Source organism: Oreochromis aureus, linkage group 23 (genome assembly GCF_013358895.1).
Source record: "Oreochromis aureus strain Israel breed Guangdong linkage group 23, ZZ_aureus, whole genome shotgun sequence".
NCBI classification, from domain to species: domain Eukaryota; kingdom Metazoa; phylum Chordata; class Actinopteri; order Cichliformes; family Cichlidae; genus Oreochromis; species Oreochromis aureus.
The window spans coordinates 28,726,082-28,748,728 of NC_052963.1; the positions used below are offsets into that span (position 1 = coordinate 28,726,082).

General features: G+C 38.5%; 1 protein-coding gene across 2 annotated transcripts; it reads right to left on the bottom strand.

Moving 5' to 3' along the window:
• Window positions 1–1,198: 1,198 nt before the first annotated feature.
• On the bottom strand, window positions 1,199–16,823 carry LOC116329195 (adhesion G-protein coupled receptor G7-like). Of its 2 annotated transcripts, XM_039606356.1 has the most exons (15): window positions 16,130–16,823; window positions 15,466–15,570; window positions 15,270–15,379; window positions 14,958–15,098; window positions 14,672–14,760; window positions 12,725–12,873; window positions 12,174–12,287; window positions 11,772–11,962; window positions 11,117–11,269; window positions 9,733–9,845; window positions 9,075–9,433; window positions 8,536–8,617; window positions 6,178–6,336; window positions 5,667–5,823; window positions 1,199–2,484 (listed from the first exon to the last, which is right to left on the bottom strand). In XM_039606356.1, the coding sequence occupies exons 3-15, from the start codon at window positions 15,342–15,344 to the stop codon at window positions 2,275–2,277; spliced, it is 1,992 nt and encodes a 663-aa protein (XP_039462290.1). In that variant the 5' UTR covers window positions 15,345–15,379; window positions 15,466–15,570; window positions 16,130–16,823; the 3' UTR covers window positions 1,199–2,274. The 2 variants fall into 2 exon arrangements, with proteins under 2 accessions (XP_039462290.1, XP_039462291.1); XM_039606357.1 differs by lacking the exons at window positions 1,199–2,484; window positions 5,667–5,823 and having other exon boundaries at window positions 6,187–6,336; window positions 8,532–8,617.
• Between the last annotated feature and the right edge of the window lie 5,824 nt (window positions 16,824–22,647).

Sequence of the window (22,647 nt, forward strand, 5' to 3'; positions counted from 1 at the left end):
CTGCTGCAGGCGGTGATGGTAGCTGGATGGGCTCCTCGGTCCCCCCAGCGAAAGCAGCAGGCTGAAGCAGTTCCTGAGACCCCTCAGTTGAAGCTGCTGATGACAGTGAAGGCTGGACGGGCTCCTCGGTCCCCCCAGCGAAAACAGGCATGGGAGCCCCTGGCATACACAAAACAAAACCAGCAGGCTAGTGGGCCTCTGGTACACATAAAGAGGGCTGCAGCTGCGCAGAGCACTGACCCTGCTCAGGCAGCGACAGCCGGGTGCAGTCCCTAGCTGGCATCTCGGCCTCCAGGGGTCCAGAGTTAGCTGAGGGTTGTAACCCAGCCTCTGGGGAAGCCCTGGAGTGAGTAACAGTCTCTAATGTTGTCAGCTTTAGAGGAACAGGTCCATTTTGAAACAGTTTGTCTCCCTGCACAGAAACAGCGGTGGAAACACAGTCCTTTAAGGGGTGCATGGGCATAGCTTCCTTTAGAGGGGCGAGTGAAGATTGTGACTGAGCCATGGACTGAAATGTGGGTCCTAGCCATGCTAGTGGTGATGGTAGCTGAGTGGCTGGCAGAACAGGTAATTGTGCTCCTAGGGAGGCTAACGATTGAGCTACAGAATGGGAAGCAAATGGCTGTGCTACTGACTGGGGAGCTAACGGCTGAACACAAAACTGAGCTGGAGAGTGGCAATAAAGTCCAGGCTCGGATGGAGCAGCAGAGACACGGTCTTTAGGTTTAACCGAGGGTTTATAGACACCCACTTGGGACGGGTCCGTTACCACAAAGGTAGGTAATCTACACAGACTGTCTCTCATCCCACTCTGAATAGCCCCAGAAAACAAAGTCCCGGAATCTGGGGAAGCCAAGGTATCCCGCTCACTCACCGTATCTGGCTGCTCGAAAGTGAATGCAGATGGGGGAAGTCCTAAATCCAAAAGAAGAAATTCCTGCTCCCACGGATATAGCGAGCCCAGAAGCCATGGGAGACCGGTCACCAGACGCTGTAGCCGTCTCTCTATAGCGCGTTGGGACTTGTCATCCGGGTTTTCCAGCCACAGGTCGATGAGTTCTTGTGTGGCATTGATGAGATTCTCCCGTAGCTCCTTAGAAGGGTTAAGTGTTGCTGGGTCCATCTTGTGGTCGCGTCGTACTGTCACGACTGGGGCAGCAGTCGTGTGATGAATAAATGAGGACCCAAGATGCAGACAGTGATGGAGATGCGAGTGGAGGTTTATTTACAGTGAAAATAACAGAAGTGAGGGCAGGACTGAACATAAACCTAAACTGGATGAAACTAACAAACAAACCTGGAACATAAGGTCAGCGGGAGAAACTCAGAGATGGCAGATGAGGACGGCAGAACAGGGAGACGTAGAGAAACATAGGGAATGAACACAGATGACGCGACGAGGAGTGCAGGCAGACACACAGTATAAATACACACACCAGGTAATTAGGAAATGGCAGACAGGAGGGGACACAGCTGGAACTGATGGACATAACGAGACACAAACCTACAAAGTAAAACAGGAAACTCACAGACTGTTTTACACAACCAACTGGGGACACGAACAGAACACAGAGGAGAGATACAGGTAGGGATGAAAGAAACACACAACTCAAATCCTAAGAACAAATACAAAATCAGAATAAACCAGAAAGGATAATAATAAACTTAAAGCGCTGGGTCACCGACCCAGGACCATGACAAGCAGTATTGTACAAAAAGCATGAACAAACCTCAGCGCTTTTTCAGAGCCTTCAATTTTTTCTATGTCTAATTTAGAGGTGGAAAGTAAAGAATTGGACAAAATATGAACTTTACCACCTGACAACAAATATTTATTTATGTTGCCTATTGATGCGATGAACAAAACATTGTCTTCTACATAAGATACAGTGAACTTACAGATAGCAGTGAAGGAAAAATGCCAACTTGGGATCATAATTTTGGATAAAAAGTGCGTAGAAGAGCAGTCTTTATAATCTATGTCATCTCTGTCGGCTATCATGTAGAGAGCGAGAGACTGTCAAAGCAGTCAGGAAATCCAACCGCTTCTTCCTCTGAGTGCAGAACAGCATGTTGTAAATTCTTGGAAATGCAGTTCAGTCAGTCAAAAATACACTTAAAAAATCAGAAGCTCATCCAGGACACTTCAGCAATATTCCCAGCCATTAGCTTACACTGAAAAATATGAATTTTCATTGTGATGTATGCATGTAATCCTTGTCAACATGACAAGTTTTTACTGCAAGAGGCTTTTTTGTATGTCCTCCTCAGGTACTACAGGGTTTTGCTGGTGGTCATTTCGATGTCGCTCAGATCCCTGTAGGTCTCCGACTGGCTCATATTCCAGGTATTCCACTTCTTCCACAGATTGTACTTTGTGTTGGTCAAAGGGATGTTGACTGAGGAAATGTACCGCATGGACCGTGAGATGGAGGCTCTGAAGGCCCGCGTTCGGGCTGTGAAGAGGAGGAAAATCTGTAAACCCTAAAAACAGAATGGGAAGATGATGGTTACTCTCTTTATTTTTCTTAGTAATGTCATGTTTGAATTATTCTTTATAGTTATTAGTAAAGTACCTGAAATTATTTTGCTAGATTTTTCCTATTACTTTGAAAATAAAAAAAAGAAAAGAGGAAATATGATAAAATTCTTAAATTCTTTTAGCTCTTTAAAATATTCCTTCTATAGATGACACTCCTATTTTTTTAGAACTGTCACTGTGAAATCATGTGAAAACAGTTTTTCTGAAAGTCAACTGTTCCCCTTAATATTGTGTATGATTATGTATGTCAGATTTCTGACACTTTTCAGACCATGGTCCTAATACTCCATCAATTACTTAAAAAGAATAAAAATGAAATTAAAAAAAATTCCACATTATTTGTAGAACAATTTTCACCACTTTGACACATGGTTTATTTTAAAAATATTTTTGAAACATTATCCATTTTATTTTTTGTAGTAGTTTGACTTTTAAAAATAACTAAAGTTGTTATCTACAATGTACATTTATATTTTCTCAGAATATTACATTTGATTAAAAAAAACAGCTTTTTCTTTTTTTTCTTTACAACTTCTGGTTGCCTAATGTTAGAATCAAACTAAAGAAAACAGGACCACAGGACAACCAGAATTGTTGCCGCTGTGTGCAAGAAACTTGCAATTGTGTTGCCATGGAAAATGCTGCTTTGAAGATGGGGAAGAGGTCTGCAAACACAGTTAGGTGCTTTCTTCAAAGAGACTTTTGGTGTTTCAAGACCAATCACTGACTTATTGCCATTTAGTTATTAAGAGTTAACAATTACATGCAATCACTTTGGTGCAATATGATGATTAACTGTGGCAAGTCATCAGAAATCGCAAATCTGTTGCTCTCTACATACCCAGAAATTCATATTAAGTAAAAAACTCACATATTAGCCTGAACGTCATTTACTTGAAACGCTGAAATTGTCAAGGTGTGTGCTGTGGAAGGCAGGAGGAAGGACCCAAATGCAGGGCTTGTACACAGAATGAAAACTTAAAGTGGCAACTTTATTCCTGGGAAGATTTTCCATAAAATAAATTCACAAAGAAACAAACCTAAACCCCGAAAATGAAAACTACAAACTAAACTGGAAACTAGGAACTGAGAACTACAACTTAGCCAGGAACACACAATGAGAAACACAGCACGATGAGGGTAAGACACAACAAAGGGCAAAGGAAAACACAAGGCTTAAATGCACAGGCAGGACAACAAGAGGATCGGGAACAAGTGGAAACACAGCTGGGACAAATCAGACATAACGAGACAAAGGTAGCAAAGCAGAATATACTGACATAAGACAAGAACTTTCAAATTAAAACAAGAAGCACAAGACATTCGCAAAGACACAGACTCAGAGACAAGAGCTGTATCCCAATTCATCCTTCAGAGGCCGCATTTGAAGACAGATTATGTCACAGCAACACAACGAAGGCTGCCCAAATTCGAAGGCATGTATTTATAAGTTAGTTGTGTTTGAATCCTGCAGCTTATCACACATTTGATTTCCATGTGTGACAACTGCAAGTGTCCAGAGTGAGGACAGACTGAGGGACCCACTGCTGCACATCATCTGTGAGGCTTTGCACCCCTGATGATCCACCAGGACAAACTCAGCAGTGTGTGAGGAAGAGGAGGAGGAAGAGCCAGCAGCAGCTGACAGATGGAGAGAATAGACAGACTGTTCCCTGTTTGTGAAGGACTGCTAGGAAAGTTTAAAATAATTAATTGTCTGTCCTGAATCAGTCTTATTAGGAAATGTTCAAATAATTTGATCATTCCAGTGTTTTCAGTGTGGGAGAAAGTACTCAGGGCCTTCAAGTTACACACTATGAAAGGCAGAAACAAGTTTAATATTCAGAAACCTAAAGTATGTATCAGCAGCAGAATGGAGCTAAAAATAAATGTTTGTTTCAGTTCTATGAAGCTTTGAGTATTTTGGATTAGTAGCACTGCTGTGTTTGTTGTATCATATTGCTGTAATTGTTTATATGCTTTATATATTCTGAGGTAAGTTGATCTATAGTGTTACATCATATTCTATAAGGATGTTATGTGTTTGTGTACTTTCTGCCCAGTTTGACCCATTTAGCAGAAGTCGGCCTGTTTAAGGCTCTGATATCTATTCTGTCTGACTTAAAGCAGTTATGACATGGTCTGATTTTCTCATCCAATGAAGGAATATTTAATATATCAGTCTGATCTTCATTCTATCAGAAACAGTTATCACAGCTCGTACATTTTCTTTTTGCACATATATGTAAGGATTCAGACAGATTTACTAATGCCAACATATAAAAAGAACAATATTTGTGTCACACCTATATATACACTGTCAAAGATACTTGTCTTTGAGTGAAGATTTAAGGTGACAGGAAATATAAATAACTGCAAACTGAAGCTCAGTATTTGACACAGAGTTCAAGTTCACTGCTGTAATAAATAATAATGATTAATATAATAATAACTTTAATATTGGCCATATTATATTTACATTACCACAGTGAGATGACTTTAGTCTCATGAACAACATTAGCTAATTGTTATTTACCAGCTAATCTTTAAATGACTGTTCAGTACAGAAATGAAGCCCAGCAATCATGTTTTACAGTCCTGTGGTCTCAGCCTCAGATACTTACCAAATCACACAAAGCTCATGTAAAAACAAACAGAGGAACAAAAGAAATTTCTCCTTCATTTCTGTCAAACAAAGTTGTATGAAACGTTTCCAGCGGTTAGTATCATGATTCCTAGGCAACCTGAGCAGCGCGATGGAGGCCAGACGGTCCCATTTTACAAGACTGGCACTTCGGGCCTTCTCGGTCTTCGGAAGACCCAGCCCACGTAGACCGCGAAGGCGGGGTCCTCCGAGGATGCAGACCCTGAATTTGGATACAGCCAAGGACTTGACACTGAGACATGAATGACTGGATATGCAACATGGAGAACAGGGAAGACACAGTGACCAAAAGTAGGAGCTAGATATATTCCCTTCGATATACCATAAATGAAATATAAAACTTTCAACAATCACCTCCCGTTTGTTTTTGATTTTTTGCATTTTATGTGTTTACCTGAAGTTGGAGAAGCTCATGAAACCTTTAATCTCACATTTAGAATGAAGTGGAAGGAGTCGTACCTGTGTGGTTGTACAGATATAGAACAAAATGCTGAAGATCTGGTGTGTTTTTTCTGAACTGAGCAGCACGAAATATCCCAGAGTCCAGGACAGACCGAGTAACACCGCCAGAGATAAACTAATGAGGAACTTCTTGCTTAAAGACGACTTCTTGTTGCTGCAGTAAAAACAGAGTTAAAATCCACATGGAAGCTAGTCAGAAATGATTCTGTGTAATTTTTACATCATATAGTGAAAATGGAGTGTATGCATTGATACACATTTCCTGAAGACAAGGATGGAGCATTATTGTGTTATTAGTTATTACTGTTATTATTAACAAAAAGAAATAAAGTCATTTTGTTTTGCTCACAGTTAAATTGTGGTCAAAGTTTTTCTTTTTTATTTCTCATTTTTAACATTTGTTTTTCTTAATATATTTACATCTGAGAATTGCACCTTTTTACACCCCCTTAAATTTGGGTAATTTATTTTTAAATATTTTTGAAAAAACAGCAGCTTTAGATGTTACCTGGTCAGTCTGGGTTCAACTTTGCATGTAGTCATGGAGGTGAGAACCAACAGGACGATGTTGTAAATCAGGATCAGGCCGATAGGAAGAAGGAAAGCCCAAAACATCGGTTTTCCAAAGTTGAACTGTTTGTTCTTATCCAACGCTGCCAGCCAACAACTGCAGCGAGAGGAAAATCAGAATCAGAATCGGAATCAGAATACTTTATTAATCCCAAAGGAAATTAGGGGAAAAGAACATAAAAGACCATAAAAAGAACATAAAAAAACACTTTTGTCTATGTGTTGATCAAAATTTTGTAAATACTTTATATACTGAAGATTACAATTTTTTTATGCAGTGGATGTAATTTCTGTGGAGGAGCACAAGAGCCACCCGCATCAAAATAAAAAATTCTGTGCTTAAATAATGAATTGTAGAATAAATTCTGCATTTGTAAATTCATTTTTGAACTCCACATTAAAAAACTGATTTTTAAAATGCTTTTTAGAAACTTCATTTCAAAATCCATTTTCAAATTCCAATTTAATACAATTAAGATTATTGTTTCTCCTGATGCTCCTTGTGCACCAGTTTACTCAACGTCTGACTGCAATGAGTTTATGAACTATTTCACAAATAAGGTCACTGCCATGAGGTCAAATATCTCTCCTTCATCTTCTCAGTGTCAGACTTACAATTTGCTCACCTCTGATACTTGGTCCTCTTTTACTCCTGTTACATTACAGGACATCAGAGTCCTACTTTGTCATATAAAACAGACTTCAAGCCCCCGTGATGTCCTACCTGCCTCACTTTTCATTAGCGTGTTTAATTCCATTGGCCCCTGTATTGTGGAAATTATAAATATTATACTAATTGGCATTCTTCTTCTTCTTCTTCAGCAAAATGGTGCATTACCGCCACCAACTGGTGTGGAGTGTGGACCAAAATGACAAAAAAAATAAATAAACAAATGCATAAAATAAAATATTCAAATCCTCCCGAACAAATGGGTCTGCCTTAAAAACCAAAATACAGCCTGATAACTTTTACTTATAGAGCTCATGCAAAATAAATCAATCAAGTCCAACTTCACTTTCATATCATTCAGCTTTTTGATCAGTTGTCTCCTTTCAATATCATACTTCTGACAATGCAACAAAACATGTTCTATTGTTTCCTGTTCCCTACTGCAGTCACACTCGAACAGTGTTTACCTATTAAAAATAATGTGCTATTTAAACCAGTGTGTCCGAATCTCAGTCGAGATATAATCGTCTCCTCTCTCCTGTTTCGTCCTGTACTTCTCATTTCCCCCACTTTCCTTTGGATTTTGTAAAACCATCGCCCTGTCCTCTCTTCCTCCCATTGCTTTTGCCACCTTTCCTTCATTTTGTGTCGTATTCTGCTCTTGAGCTCCATCCTACTCACACTAATAACCATGTCTACCATCAATCTCCTTGTTGCGACTTTTGCTGTCCTATCTGCCATTTCATTTCCTTTAACTATGATGCGCTGGTACCCATAAGAATGTGACCACAAGCCCCATCATAATAATTCTGAACAATGTTTGCTGGATCTCTATCAGAATGTCAGGTCTGCAGTCTGAGTGACTGTCTTGCAGACTGGCCAGTGATGAGCTCGAGTCTGAACATATCAGAGATCTTAGTGGTTTCGTTTCTTCAATCCACTGGACTGCTAACAATATTGAAACCATTTCACCTGTGTACACTGATAAATCATCACTGATCCTTTTCCCTACCTTGATACCAAACTCAGGAACTATAAATGCTATCCCACTTTGGTTGGCTGTATTCTTTGATGCATCTGTGTACATTTTGACATAACTATAATACTGATTAATATATTCCTGTGCTGTATGTGAATTTAAGATAAAACCCCTCTCCTTGTTCTTTTTGTTTAACAATGTGAAATCTACTACTGCATCAGGGAGCATCCAGGCTAATTTGCATTGCAGCAGGATTTTTAAAATGAAGTTGCTAATCCAAATGTTAATCCCTCAGATAATCCGTGAGTGAACAGGAAAGGGAAATGGATTTTTAAATGAGGAGTGGAATCGCCATTTTAAAAATAATTTGAAAATTTGAAATTAAGTTTTTTAAATTGGAATTCAAAAAAGGTTTTTGAAATGAAGTTTTTTAAAAAACATTTTGAAAATCAGTTTTTTAATGTGGAATTCAAAAATGAATTTACAAATGAAGAATTTATTCTACAATTCATTATTTAAGCACAGAATTCTTTATTTTGATGCGCGTGGCTCTTGTGCTCCTCCATAAATTTCACAAATAAACTATTTTATTATCCAAACTGGGAATTTAGGTCATTGTAGGGCAGAGAATTTCAAAGATTACCCACAATTCCTCTTGTCTGTATCCCAGTGGATTGTCCACCCTGTAGCTCACCCCCAGTGTGATGACCATGAAACACGCTGGCACTCCTAACAGGACACAATAAATCGAAACAGCAGTTGAAATAGATTTAAAGTCAACATTTTAAGTGTGCCAGATATTAAAGTCAACATTTTTTACTCATATACGGTTTTTATAAAAGTATTGCAACTTTTTCTTGATTTTTTTCTCAGTAAATATTAAAAGAAGAACTTTTATTTTGGGTGTTTGCTTTTAAAATCAGTTTAGTTTCTGTTAATTTCAAGAGCAGGTTCACTGTTATCTGTTGCATTTGTGTATCACTGGAAAATGTTTAGTTTCACTTCAGTTTTTTATTTTAATTTTGTTTTAAACTAAAAGAAATGATAAAAAGCTCAAGACTTTTGCATAGTGCTGTGTATCTGCATTACTTAATGTAATGACTTTTTTCCTTCTAATTGTACTACTTTAAAGTTCTTCTAAAATATTTCAAATTTGGCATTTTTGTTTTCTCTCAGAATGTCCTACCCCATCCCAGAGTCACACTCAGTGGAGTCCAGTGTGTTGGCAGGCTGCGGCGCATTGACCGGACCAGCAGCACCAGTTGAGTGCTGTATACACTGTTCCACATGAAGGTGGCCATCAGGAGGAAGTGCAGCAGAGCTGCTACAGCCGTACACGAGCCGCGGTCCGGTTCTATGCGTTCATCAGAGTTCAGGATGTCATTGGTCCGATTGTGAATCTGCACCTCAGTGTCGATCTGTCTGCTGGAGTTTTGGACTCCAGAGAGGAAGGTGATGATGAAGGCCAGCAGGCTGAGGTAGATGCACAGCAGAGCCAGCTTTGAATTCAGGTTACTTGGCTGACCATGAGACTTCCCGAAGAAGCTACAGAGAGAAAAATAACAAAGAAGCTTTAATATCTTTTAAGTTTTTGTATTTCTTAAAGAAAAACACCACAAAAATATATATCTAAAAACAGACAGACAGCAATTTTACTACTTTTAGACTTTATAGGTCAAATAAAATAATCAAAACATTAATGTAAAATGAAAATAACTATTTGTTGCATCCAAGCAAGTTTCAGTTTGTGAAATAACAACTAGAAGTGTTTGGTAAATGTGATGAGAGAATCTTAATGCAACATAATTAAGCATCACTTCTAATCTGAAGTAACCCACACTTACTTTTCTTTAATGTGATAAATGATCGTCACAACCAAACCCAGAATAGAAAGAGAAAGTCCCACAATGGAGATCACACCCAGAGCTTCTGCATACTCGTAGTTCTCTCTGTATGACTGAAAAACAAACAGGATTCAAATTTAAACTCATAAAATATCTGTGATGAGTTAGATTTACATTTGGAGCTATGTCATGACCAAGTTTTAACAAGCTGTTGTTGAGGATTTTTTTATGATATATATGACATATATACCTGTATACACTGGACATATACTCACATATATACTATGTAATCATATATACTCTTATACACTATATATATATATACCTACACTGGAGTATTTTATATAATGAAATCACTGTGCATCTAACCTACATGTTCAAAATCACAAGACCCACATATTTAGGTAAAATATTATCTCCAATTATATTAATGAAGTTTGTGCCACTTGTTGTACAGTATTGATGTTGATCAATACTGTTTGAAAATGTAGTAATTAGGATCATGATTGTGATCCTAATTACGATTGATTGTGTTATGGCCACACATAGGTTTAATTAAACTTGGCACTGCTAAAGCATGCACCTGGGACCCCTTTTCTCTGCACTCATCTTTTTTTGCCCGTTGTGTCCAGCCCTTTCATTGCCTATTGGATTCTGTTTCTCGCATCAGCTGCCAGAAGGTGAGAAAAACCCTTTTTTAGCATAGATACCAGTTTACCTCTGACAAGTGCACCCAACAAAATTGTCAAATTGATTAACTGTTAACTGCCGTTTTGCAAACTTTTGGCATCACTTTGGCCATAAAACTGACAAAGGGACACATTTCAAAATGATGGATGTAAGACTGGTGCTTGGTAAGCTATGGGGTAGGGTCAGAAAGGTATGTAACATACGTGTAAGATTAAAAGAAAGGAGCGAGGTGCAAGTATGATTAACAATGGATTGGGGAAAAGTATCGATAATTGAGATAATATTGACATTTGTAGAGTTGAGAAGAATAGACCAAGAAAGAACAAAGGGTGGAAATTTACTCAACAGCAGGAGGAGGGGTCACTGATCCTATGTAAGAGGAAGGTCAATATGCCCCGGACTGCTGCTTTTTTCCTTTCTGTCATTTTGTGTGTTGTTGCTGTTTGTGCTTTAAGGCTCTACACCCCAGGGTTCGCTTTGCTCGCTTTCCATGTGTAATTTGGCTGTAAATGTACTGTTCTGCTCTTCATATGACACTGTTTAATAAACTCTGTTCCAAGAATTCTACTCTTTTCCAGAAGATCTTTCTGAGTGTTTTGGTTTTAATTGGATCTGAAGGTTATCATATAGGCTTCAAAATTTGCGACCCAACACTGTAGCCTCATCTATTGCCGTGCAAAGTTGTGACACTCACCCAGAGAGCAGCAAAGTTGGTGGTGTGGTTACAGAAACATCTCATGAGTCCATCTGAAGTGTTTCCTTTAGAGCAGCCACTGGTGCTCCAGTCCTTCTGACTGTAGTTCCAGAAAACACAGGAGAAGTCGTACAGAGACGTCCCACTGATGTTCTGAAACAGAAACACACAGCCTTACTCAGAAATCCACAACTTTGATTTACATTTAAACATAAAATATTGCTTTCAAAAGCAGATGGTATGTTTCATATTTTTAGAGTTTATAGTACATATGCAGTTCTTTGAAAATAACACGGAACCATTTTAACAATAAAAACAAAACTGGTTAAAAGTAAGGTATGAATATTTTACTTTGTGATGTGTATATTGGTATTGTTCTATTTTTACACCGTTATCACAGCTGCTACAGCTACTGCAAGTTTATTCATTTATCTGTGTCATAAACAACATAAACATCAGTATCTGTGTGCCCTAAACCTACAGATAAAGGTCAAATATAATTATAGATACATTGTGAGGTGAGATCACAAGTTATTGAAGGAAAAGCTGTCCAGTGGTCACCATTATCTGAAATCTTGAAGATAAAACTGACTTAAAAGAGGTCAACAAATATCAAAATTGACTTTAATTATCATAGAAATGCTGGATTTCTTACTCTTGGCCTGAATATCATCTCCACATGTTGTGGCACCACGTTGGGTTCCCGCCCTCTGACGCTTGCTGACAGGACCCTGATGGTGGCCCGTCGCCTCGTGTAGAGTTTTGAACGGAAGAAACGATCGTTCTGATAGAGAACGAAACCCAGGGAGATGTTTGAGTCTGTCTGACGACCTTTGGTACCTTCAGCTGACATGAGAGAAAGAAATCCACTGCAGTTGGTAAACTTTTGTGTGGGAGTAACAAGAACTGACAATGTCTGAAACACAAGTGCTCCATTTTTATTAATAACAAACTAAAACAGCTCTCTTAAATACCTCTTAGTGACACCTTAAGCATCTTAACAAGTTCTGTTGTTCCCTCCCAGGAATGTCAGTTTGAGTAAGTCCAGAAAACTCACCTTGAGGGAATCGTACGTAAATGAGGGCATCAGCTATGAAACCGCTTTCCACCACAACCTGTGTTGCGTTTGTGTTCAGCTGAATTCTGTCAGCTACAAAACTGCCAGACGTCCCTGTAGCAGCAAAAGAAGTGAGCTGTTTGTGATCACATAATAAAAAATGCAGAACCTTACCACTGGATCTTTAATCTTAAAGCTACAAATATTGAAATTGTTCCACTACATCATGATATTCTGAGAGGAGACCTGCAGGTGCCTGTCTATGCAAGAACCTGGGCAACTGTGGTGGGAACACAAACAGTTCTGTTAACTGTCCCCACTTCAACACAGTTTTACAGTTTAAAGATTCCCTAAAACCACAATATTTCTTGATTTGATGCACACCGGTGGATCTAATATCTATCTGAACAGATACGCCTTGAATGTAAAAAGATTTATTAGCGTATTTTTATTATTGTCAAATTTAGTCAAATTTGACCCAAACTGTATGTAAGGGATGAAAAAGCAATAAAATGGAGGATTACTGTTCTATAACACAGTTTCTCACTGACCTCTAAGAGAAGTGAACTGGACTCCCTGAGTCTGTGCAGCAGAAATCTGTGCCGACTGGACCACCAGGTTTGGCTGAACCACCTGGGATTGAGATGCATTGAGACTGAGGCTGAGGTTCACAGAGAGCTGGTCCAGAGTCACCGTCAGCCTGGACATAAACAAAAAGCAACCACAAAACAGGCTGTCTTACACTCACTGGTCTGTTAGATACATTTACAAAATTGCTCATTAATGAAATTATCTAATTAGCGAATCACATGGCAGTGACTCAGTACATGCATGCGTATAGACCAGGGGTCAGCAACCTTGTAGACCCAAAGAGCCATTTGGACCTGGTTTCCACGCAAAAGAAAACACTGGGAGCCGCAAATATTTTTTGACATCTAAAATGAAGATAATACTGTATATATTGTTCTTTACCTTTATGCTTTGTGTGAACAACTAAGGTGTGTTGCTTATGAAATACATGAAGTGCTACAGAGAAAATTACATTTTATTTATGTAATTAACACATTTTGAACTCTTAAAGAAATATAACAAAAGGAAAGACACTGAACTAAAATGATCCATGTAGCAAACAAAAACTGTTGTGAGCCGCCACCCTTATATCGCTTTTGCGCTGTTGGAGCCTTGACCTGACTTTTAAAAAATAATTGGAAAAAAAGCTCTATGCTGCTGAAAAATGAAAAATAGATATTTGCAAAATTCTGCCTAAATATGTATTTTACCTGGTTAATGTGTGTGCCGGGGCGTGGTCTGCAGCGCCGCTGCAGGGGAGGCGGACGCACCTGAGCGACACCCGCAATCACGCCTCGCCGTCTTAACGTCTGTGCCATCTATGCTGTTGTGTTGTTGTTGGTATACGTTGGGCTGTGAGCTGAAAAGCTACAGCCGGCTGTATGCGTACAGCAACCGTGTGTGAAAAGTGCTCAATAAAGAGATGCTGAAAAGTGTGTTCATGGAAACATCGTCGGGTCTGCCGTGATATGTTTACAATGAGACTTCTGCTCCTGATACTCTGCGCACAGCGTCTGCAAATCGGGGCTATACGAAGTCACTTTTATCTTTACCCAGGACTGTAAGCTGTCATCTGTGAGGCATGAGCGGTGTTTGTTTTTAACATAGTTCACATTGGAGAATAGCTGCTGACATAATGTGGATCCGAAGATCCATAATTGGCCAACCTGGGGTTGAAAGTCGCGATAAATGCACGGCGTTTCGGCGGGTACACCGGCTTCCGCGAGTGTGACGCTTATTTTGAGCGATGAAAAAATAATAGAATATAATTTTATTTTTATATTTCAATATCACAATAATCTTCCAATTTAGAACTACAAGTTAAAAAAAAATTAACATAAATAAAATACACTTCAGCTAAATACTTCTAATTTATTTTCCCAAACCACGCGGAGCCGAACTATAAGGACTAAAGAGCCGCCTGCGGCTTCGGAGCCGCGGGTTGCCGACCCCTGGTATAGACATAGTCAAGATGACCATCTTGAATTTCAAACTGATCATTAGAATGGGGACAGGTTGGGACTTTGAATGTAGTTTTTTGGTGTCAGATGGGCTGGTCTGAGTATTTTGGAAACTGATGATCTGCTGGGATTTTTGCTCAAAACAGGTGTTCTTTGTAAATGTAGAGTTTACAGAAAACAGCCTGAAAAAGGGTTCATGGGTGTGCAACCAAAAAATCTGTAGCAATTGTGCGATGCTATCATGACAATATGGACCAAAATTTGAGGAATATTTCCAGCACGTTGTTGAATCTATGCAGTTCTGAAGTTAAAAGAGCATCAGTCCAACCTGCAGCAATCAATGTGTATTTAATGAAGTACCTAGTGAGTATAGTTGCTTTGAACCAGGAAAAGTGGCTAATTTAAGCTAAACACAATCGAAGACTTCATATGAGTTAATAGATTCATATTTTATTCTTAGTACTTCACCCCAGAGTTGTGTTGTTTTCCTCTGTGTCATCTGATACAGTGGTGTTCAGCAGCTGACTGACCGTTGCTACTGCTGCCACTCTGACACTCTGCCACACAAACATGAACCAGGATGCTACAGTCAGTAACTACTGATGCTACAGCAGGGTATAAAATAAAGAGTGAATAATTAATGTATTAATGTTTGCATTCATTAAATGATCTGTTAAATGATGACCAAACCCTTGTTAACACTGATTTAAATCTTCATTTCTTTTTTTTATTAAGTTTTGTTGAATGTTTGTACCTCTGTGGCGTTTGCAGACAGCAGCAGTGTGTTGGCGATCTCAGCTGCTGCTGTAACATTTTCGGCCGTCAGCTCTTCTGGGTTGGATGTCAGAATCTGAGTGCTGGTTGCCAGCATCTCTAAATCAGCTGGACTTGTCAGCTGAGTGGAAGAAATACATTTTTTCTTTTTTTTTGTGGTCCTTTAATGAATGTGTAATCCTGTGCATGTCTTGCTGCCTTTTTACCGGATTACATAAAATACTCATTTCAAGCTGCAACTGTATAAGACCATCAAGTCATCAGTCTTCAGAAGAATAAAAACAGTTCTTACATTTTGTTGTATGTCACTGAGTGTCAGGTTACACTGGAAGATCTGTAGAGTGTTGAAACCTGGTGATTCGCTCATGAACAAGCATCTGGTTGAAGCCTGAGGTTTACCAGCTGAGTGGGGATGTTGATAGAAAGAGAAACATCACTACATTGGGGTGTACCTGACAAAGTGATGTTGGACTGAAGGGATGACTTACCGCCACTTGTCCCCACTTCACATATTTCAACAGAATATGCAAACCAGCCAATGGGTGTACGGGGGAACCTGAATCCTTCAAATCGTTGGGCTGCGCAGAAATTTACTAAGAAGACAAAGGTATTAAAATATAGGCAGAAAAAATATATAATTAGTTATTCATATAAAAATACAAAAGTGAAAAACAAATCGATGATCCATGCTCAGAGAAAGAAATTGAGTTTCAGTGATTATTTACAATCTGAATGCTGTTGACTGTTGACCAATCACATTTGAGCGGACTCCAGTGGCATTTTCTTTTAAAATGGCATTTGCATAACCATCACTTATTGTTTTTTTTATAACTGAAACAGGATTTTTGTAGTTTAAAAGTTGGATCACACAATAAAGTAAAGACCTGAAGATCTTAAGTTTGGACATGTAATGACTGCTCACAGTGTTGGTTAGTTATCTATTCCAGTTAACGGTCTGGCTGTGGTTTCCTACATCTTTATATCACAGAAAAAAGTAATTCCTGTAAACTTTAATGAAACAACAAATATAAAAGTAAATTACTGACACAAAACGCCAGCTTGCGGCTAATAGCATCACATAGTTGCTGTTTTCTGCTAATCTAAAAAGTGAACAAAAAATTCAATCTTCTTTGTTTGTTTGTTTGTTCTTACCTTCTGAACATGTCTCTCCAGTCCATTCATCAGGACAGAGGCAGACACCGTTCACGTTTTCCCCTCCATTATCACATTTCAGGGCAGTGGTGGTAGGCGGGGTAACTGAAGTTGGAGATGTAGTACTAGTAGAAGTAGAAGGTGTAGTGTAAGTTTTAGATGTAGTAATAGGAATTGTTGGGGAAGTAGTAATGTTTTGTGCACTAGCTGTAATGTTTGGTGTAGCAGTTGTAATGTTCACTGCAGTAGTAATTTTTTGTGTAGTAGTAGTAATATTGGGTGCAGTAGTAATGTTTTGTGTAGTTGCAGTAATTTTTTGTGTAGTATTAGCAGTAGTGCTTGGAGTACTAGTAATGTTTGGTGTAGTAGTAATGTTTTGTGTAGCAGTAGTGATGCTTGATGTAGTAGTAATGTTTTGCGTAGCTGTAGTAATACTTGGTGCAGTAGTAATGTTTTGCGTAGTGGTAGTAATGTTTTGCGTAGTGGTAGTAATGCTTGGTGTAGTAGTAATGTTTTGCGTAGTGGTAGTAATGTGTGGTGTAGTAGTAATGTTTTGTGTAGCGGTAGTAATGCTTGGTGTAGTAGTAATGTTTTGCGTAGTGGTAGTAATGCTTGGTGTAGTAGTAATGTTTTGCGTAGTGGTAGTAATGCTTGGTGTAGTAGTAATGTTTTGCGTAGTGGTAGTAATACTTGGTGTAGCAGTAATGTTTTCATGAGTGGTAGCAATGTGTGTGTAGTAGTAATGTTTTACGAGCCGATAGTAATACTTAGTGTAGTAGCAATGTTTTGCATAGTGGTAGTAATACCTGCGTAGTAGCAATGTTTCACGTAGTGGTAGTAATGTGTGGTGCAGCAGCAATGTTTTCACGTAGTGGTAGTAATGTTTTGTGCAGCAGCAATGTTTTCACGAGTGGTAGTAATAATGCTGGTGTAGCAGCAATGTTTTGAAATGGCAGCAATAATACTTAGTGTAGCAGTAATGTTTTCATGAGTGGTAGTAATGTGTGGGCAGCAGCATTAGCCGCAGTAATAATACTTGGTGTAGTAGCAATGTTTTGTGCAGTGGTAGTAATACTTGGTGTAGTAGTAATGTTTTATGAGTGGTAGTAATGCTTGGTGTAGCAGCAATGTTTTCACGAGTGGCAGTAATGCCTGGTGTAGCAGCAATGTTTCATAAGCCTGCAGTAATACTTAGTGTAGTAGCAATGTTTTCATAGTAGTGGTAGCAATGTGTGGTGTAGCAGCAATAGCGGTAGTAATGCTTGGTGTAGTAGTAATGTTTTTTATGTAGTGGTAGTAATACTTGGTGTAGTAGCAATGTTTTGCGCGTAGTGGTAGTAATGCTTGGTGTAGTAGTAATGTTTTTTACGTAGTGGTAGTAATGTGTGGTGCAGTAGTAATGTTTTGCGTAGTGGCAGTAATGCTTGGTGTAGTAGTAATGTTTTGCGTAGTGGTAGTAATAATTGGTGTAGTAGTAATGTTTTGCGTAGTGGTAGTAATGCTTGGTGTAGTAGTAATGTTTTGCGTAGTGGTAGTAATGTGTGGTGCAGTAGTAATGTTTTGCGTAGTGGTAGTAATGCTTGGTGTAGTAGTAATGTTTTGCGTAGTGGTAGTAATGCTTGGTGTAGTAGTAATGTTTTGCGTAGTGGTAGTAATGCTTGGTGTAGTAGTAATGTTTTTCATGAGTGATGCAGTATATGTGGTGCAGTAGTAATGTTTTGCGTAGTGGTAGTAATGCTTGGTGTAGTAGTAATGTTTTGCGTAGTGGTAGTAATACTTGGTGTAGTAGTAATGTTTTGCGTAGTGGTAGTAATGTGTGGTGTAGTAGTAATGTTTTGTGTAGCAGTAGTAATGTGTGGTGTAGTAGTAATGTTTTGCGTAGTGGTAGTAATGTGTGGTGCAGTAGCAATGTTTTGTGTAGTTGTAGTAATGTTTTGTGTAGTAGTAATGCTTGATACAGTAGTAATGCTTTGTGAAGCGGTGAAGCTTGGTGTAGTAGTAATATTTTGTGAGGTAGTAGAATGATCAGGAAGAGCAGTAGGCAGGAGTGCAGTAGTTGCAGTATCAGGGATGTCTGTTATTGCAATGAACTCTGCTCCAGCTGTGGAGGAGGCTAAAGGAACAGCTGTGGAAAACACATCAGCATTACAATGATCAGTTTGACATTAGCAATGTTAACATGCTTTGTAATTAGTGATAGTCAGCAGTAGTGATATATATAAAAAATACTATAAAAGCACTACAAATTAAATGTAGAGTATTTCCTGTGCTTACCATGACCCTAGTGTGTCTATTAAACACAATGCACAGCTTAAGCTGATTCAGATAGTTTTACAGGTACTGCACATTAAAATGTTGATCTGATGATAGCAGTGCAGGTAGAATCAGGACTACTCAGGTCATTCAATTTCACCCTGAGGGGACATGAACATCTGAACCCTGATATCCAGTAATGTTTTTTTCAGTCTGAAATAAAACTCTGAATGACTAAAATGTATTCAGTACTGAAGTGTATTAGTATGGAGCTCCTGAAAGGTAATAGTGAACGATTTATTGTGTAACACTTCCACTTTCTACTTGTTTAAGAAAAACACCAGTGATCCTCCACTGTGTCAATTAGGTACAAGTCTAAAATCTAGTATTCCAACCAATTAATAACTCTTTACTTGATAATGATGCCTAGGCTTGATCCCCAGAGTAAATCTGGGCTGTTTTATGATGAACTGTTATGTTTTATAGCTGGGCACTGCTGATTATGGCTATGGGAAGGGCTTGATACTACCTCAGTTGTGATGACTGAAATAAGTCAATATTATCTCTCATTCCTGTACCAGAAAAGGGTGATACCTGGATATGATTAACACATTAAAGACCTCTGCAGACAGGAAGACACACATAACAGTCATAGTTTTGCAAACAATTAATCTGGAGCAGTGACATAAAAAATAGGGAAAAAACGTGTTTAACAGACACTGCATAGATCACTGTGAGCATCAACATCTATATGATGTAGAAAAATAATTAATACAAATTCTGCACTTATGTATATATATATATATATATATATATATATATATATATATATATATATATGATAGTTATATTGTTATATTTAGTTATATAGTTATATTGTTGGTCACAACATAATGTATAATAGCATTGCATATGTATATTTCCCGTCTCCTGCGTGTATCACCGAGTTTGCTAGTTATAAAGATAATGACAAAGAAAAGTCTTGATACATGCTCAGGTAAGGAAATCCCAAAAAGTTGATTCTGTTCATCTGGATGTAGCATTTTTAGTGGAAGAAACGACACTCATCAAAGTGACTTCTTCCGTCTCACAATTTTTATATTAATGATCAAGGACCTGACCTCTCAGCCCATTGTTCATTCAGTGGGCTGGTTTCAGTCATTGTGCAAATGTACTGTTTATAAGGCTGGGTAATCCAGCAGTCACCTGAGACTAAATAAGTCACTTGGATGAGTGGTGAAATGTTTTGCCCACTGAAAACGCTACGTCCAGATGAACAGAATCAACTTTTGGGGAATGACAAAGGAAATTAACCAAAACAATTAAATGACATTTTCTTTTCCATTCTGTTGCTGAGATTTTTTTAACTGTTAGGTTAAGTCTGAGAAAAGCAAACAAAAAAAAAACATAGACAAATTATATAAATAATTGTATATATTGCATGCATAACTTATCTGTTCATACTGTAAACATTAGTTTAACCTTATTTATCTAAAATTAAGAAAAATCAAGTTTGACTTAGATGAGATTTCAGTGATGACTAAAATAATAGTTATTGTTGTCAAGAAAAAATATAGTAGTAATTGTGTTTTATGATGTCATATGATGTGACTTAGGTCACACTGTGTGTCACTAACAGCTCCAGAAATGCCAGCAACAATCACAGAAATTCAGTTTTTCTTACCCAGAGCGAAAACGAGCCAAACCCAGCCGTTCATGATGATGAGCTGCTGCAGATCAGATAAAAGTTTACATATTCTAAAGACGCCACTCTGTGAGTCTGCATGAAAGCATTCAGCTGAATTTTTCTGCTTCACAATGAGCCACCAGATCATATAACACATGATTGCTTTACTGCACGTTTTTTTCAGGAAAAAGTTCCTGTATCGACTGTCTTTGCTCATAAGTTACCTATAAAGGACTTTGAACTGCAGTCCACCTTCGTAAAAGGTGCTAAATTAATAAATATGGTGTGATTTACTGTAGGGAAGGTGCACAGTGTGAAACCTGAAGTGTCACTGGTAAATCTCAGTATCTGCAAACTTTTAATGTCGTTTTTGTTTTTATTGTAAAACTGCGACCAAGGAATTACAGTCATCAGCGGTGAAGGTAAAGGTAACATGTGTTCATCAAAAACAGGTCAAAATAATAGAAACATCATAATACTGTACAGCAGTGATGTCAAACTCATTTTACATCATGGACCATGCACCGCCCACTTTGCCTTTAAGTGGGCCTGACCGGTGAAACCCCCCTTTTTGTCACTGTACAGAAGTTTAACTGCAATCCATGAGATATCTTAATAGGTGAAAAAGAAGTGTTGCTACAATCGTATGTCTTTTTTTTCTACATGACAGAGAAATGCTGATGTAGTTATGAAAGAAATCTGTCAGCGCGACTCTTTGGGTTTAACCTTTAAACAATCATTTTGTAAAACGTCCTGGTAGCTCACTGTCCTCTACCTTTTTTTTTTATTGTGAGCCCATTGTTAAATAAATAAATAAATAACAGAGAGATTTCTATAGTACACAGAGAAAATGCAACTTTTCTGTCATTGAACTTTTTATCTATTACTTAATTACTTTAGTGTGGTATGAATGCACATGGGGGAGGTCTTTATCAGCGGGACAAGTGGTAAAACTTATGAAAATACAGTTAAAATCTAACATTTATGAGCCGACTGTGAGCCTCGAGCTTTACGTTTGACACCCACCTAATAATTTAGAGCCAGTTTACAAGTTTATTCAGTAGGGGAATTTTGTTTTAGGACAATTTAACCCAGGATTCAAATGTACAGAAAAAACATTCAATAAAGTAATGACCGCTAATACTGGCCATGCTGGTGGCTGCCCACTGCTCCGAGTTAAATGGAACAAAAAAGCTTCCATGTTCGGATCAACCTCTCTTACACCTGAAATTTAAATCATTATTAGGCAAAAGCGAAGAACATCAACTCCAAGTCCCAAAAAGTTGATTCTGTTCATCTGGACGTAGCGTTTTCAGTGGGAGAAACGTTTCGTCACTCATCCAAGTGACTTCTTCAGTCTCAGCTGACTGCAGGTTTCCCCAATCTTATAAACAGTACATTTGCATAATAACTGAAACTAGCACCACTGAAGGAACAATGGGCTGGGAGGTCAGTTCCTTCAACATAATTATGCAAATTCTCATGACCAGTGATCAAAGCTCATTGATCAAAGAACACTGATCAATGGCCATGAGTACCTTTCACAGAGAGCTGGGGAATGGCTGCAATCACAGCATTGTAAGATGGTGAAAGATGCACCATTAGGCCCCCGCCTCAATTCAGAGATGGTCTTTCCCTTTTCACGTAAATGGCCTCCTTGACTCCGCGCTCAAACCAGCGTTCCTCCCTGTCCAGGATGTGTACATCCTCATCATTGAAAGAGTGTCCACTGGCCTGTAGATGTAAATAGACTGCAGCAGGGGCGATTTTAGCCCATTTTGGGGGTGCTTCAGCAACATAACCCAAAATGAATCAAAGCACCCCCAAAGATTTCTTACTTTTTATGACAATATTTGCTGTTTTTGTGACACACTACTAAAAATATAAAAAGCATCCAGTACTTAATTGAGACGGAACATTTTAACAACAAGAGTATAGATAACCCCCCCCTCCCAAAATTGTTTGTTCCAGCTCGCCTCTCCCCTACTCTGAGATGCAGCGGAGCGGAGGTGTAAGTGACTGGCTGAAAACAGGACATATTAGCTACATTTAACCTGCAGTTATTCTTTATATACTTAGGTAGGAGTCAGACCATGTTTCTTTTTAGCTGAAAAACATTACACCCAGGTAACCTGCAGTGTTGAAAACTTGTTTTCCGACGATGTTTGCTACCCTACAATCCGTCCTGCTCTGTAGTAAAATCAGCGACATTTGACCGTCCTGTTGTTCCCTTTGAAATGTATACAGCCTATTTAAAATCGAAAACTTAAAATTGTCCGTAGCTTCTGTTGTTACCACTGTCCTGTTTTTGTAAATGGATACTAACTAGCTAACTGACTGAATGCCCATTAACCTTATAACTCCTGTTGTGTGGTGTGTGTGTGTGTGTGTGTGTACAGAGAGACAGCCAGGTTCATAATGGATATTAGGAAGTTTTTTTCAAAAAAAGGTGCAACATTCAGGTAAAAGTGTAAGATCAAATGATCCATCAATAAAGGATAATGTTGGATCAGTGTTTCAATATTTATATCTTTTATTAGATGTTCATGTGGTTTGGTTATTTGCCTTTTGGTTGAAA

What these genes read in the sequence shown, in the direction of transcription:
- LOC116329195 (XM_039606356.1), bottom strand. Translation starts at nt 15,344, where the DNA reads ATGAGCGAATCACCAGGTTTCAACACTCTACAGATCTTCCAGTGTAAC. An exon ending in TGTCTGCAAACGCCACAGAG is followed by an intron (nt 14,761 to 14,957) that starts GTACAAACATTC and finishes TTTGTGTGGCAG; the next exon opens with AGTGTCAGAGTGGCAGCAGT. An exon ending in GAAAACAACACAACTCTGGG is followed by an intron (nt 12,874 to 14,671) that starts GTGAAGTACTAA and finishes GTTTATGTCCAG; the next exon opens with GCTGACGGTGACTCTGGACC.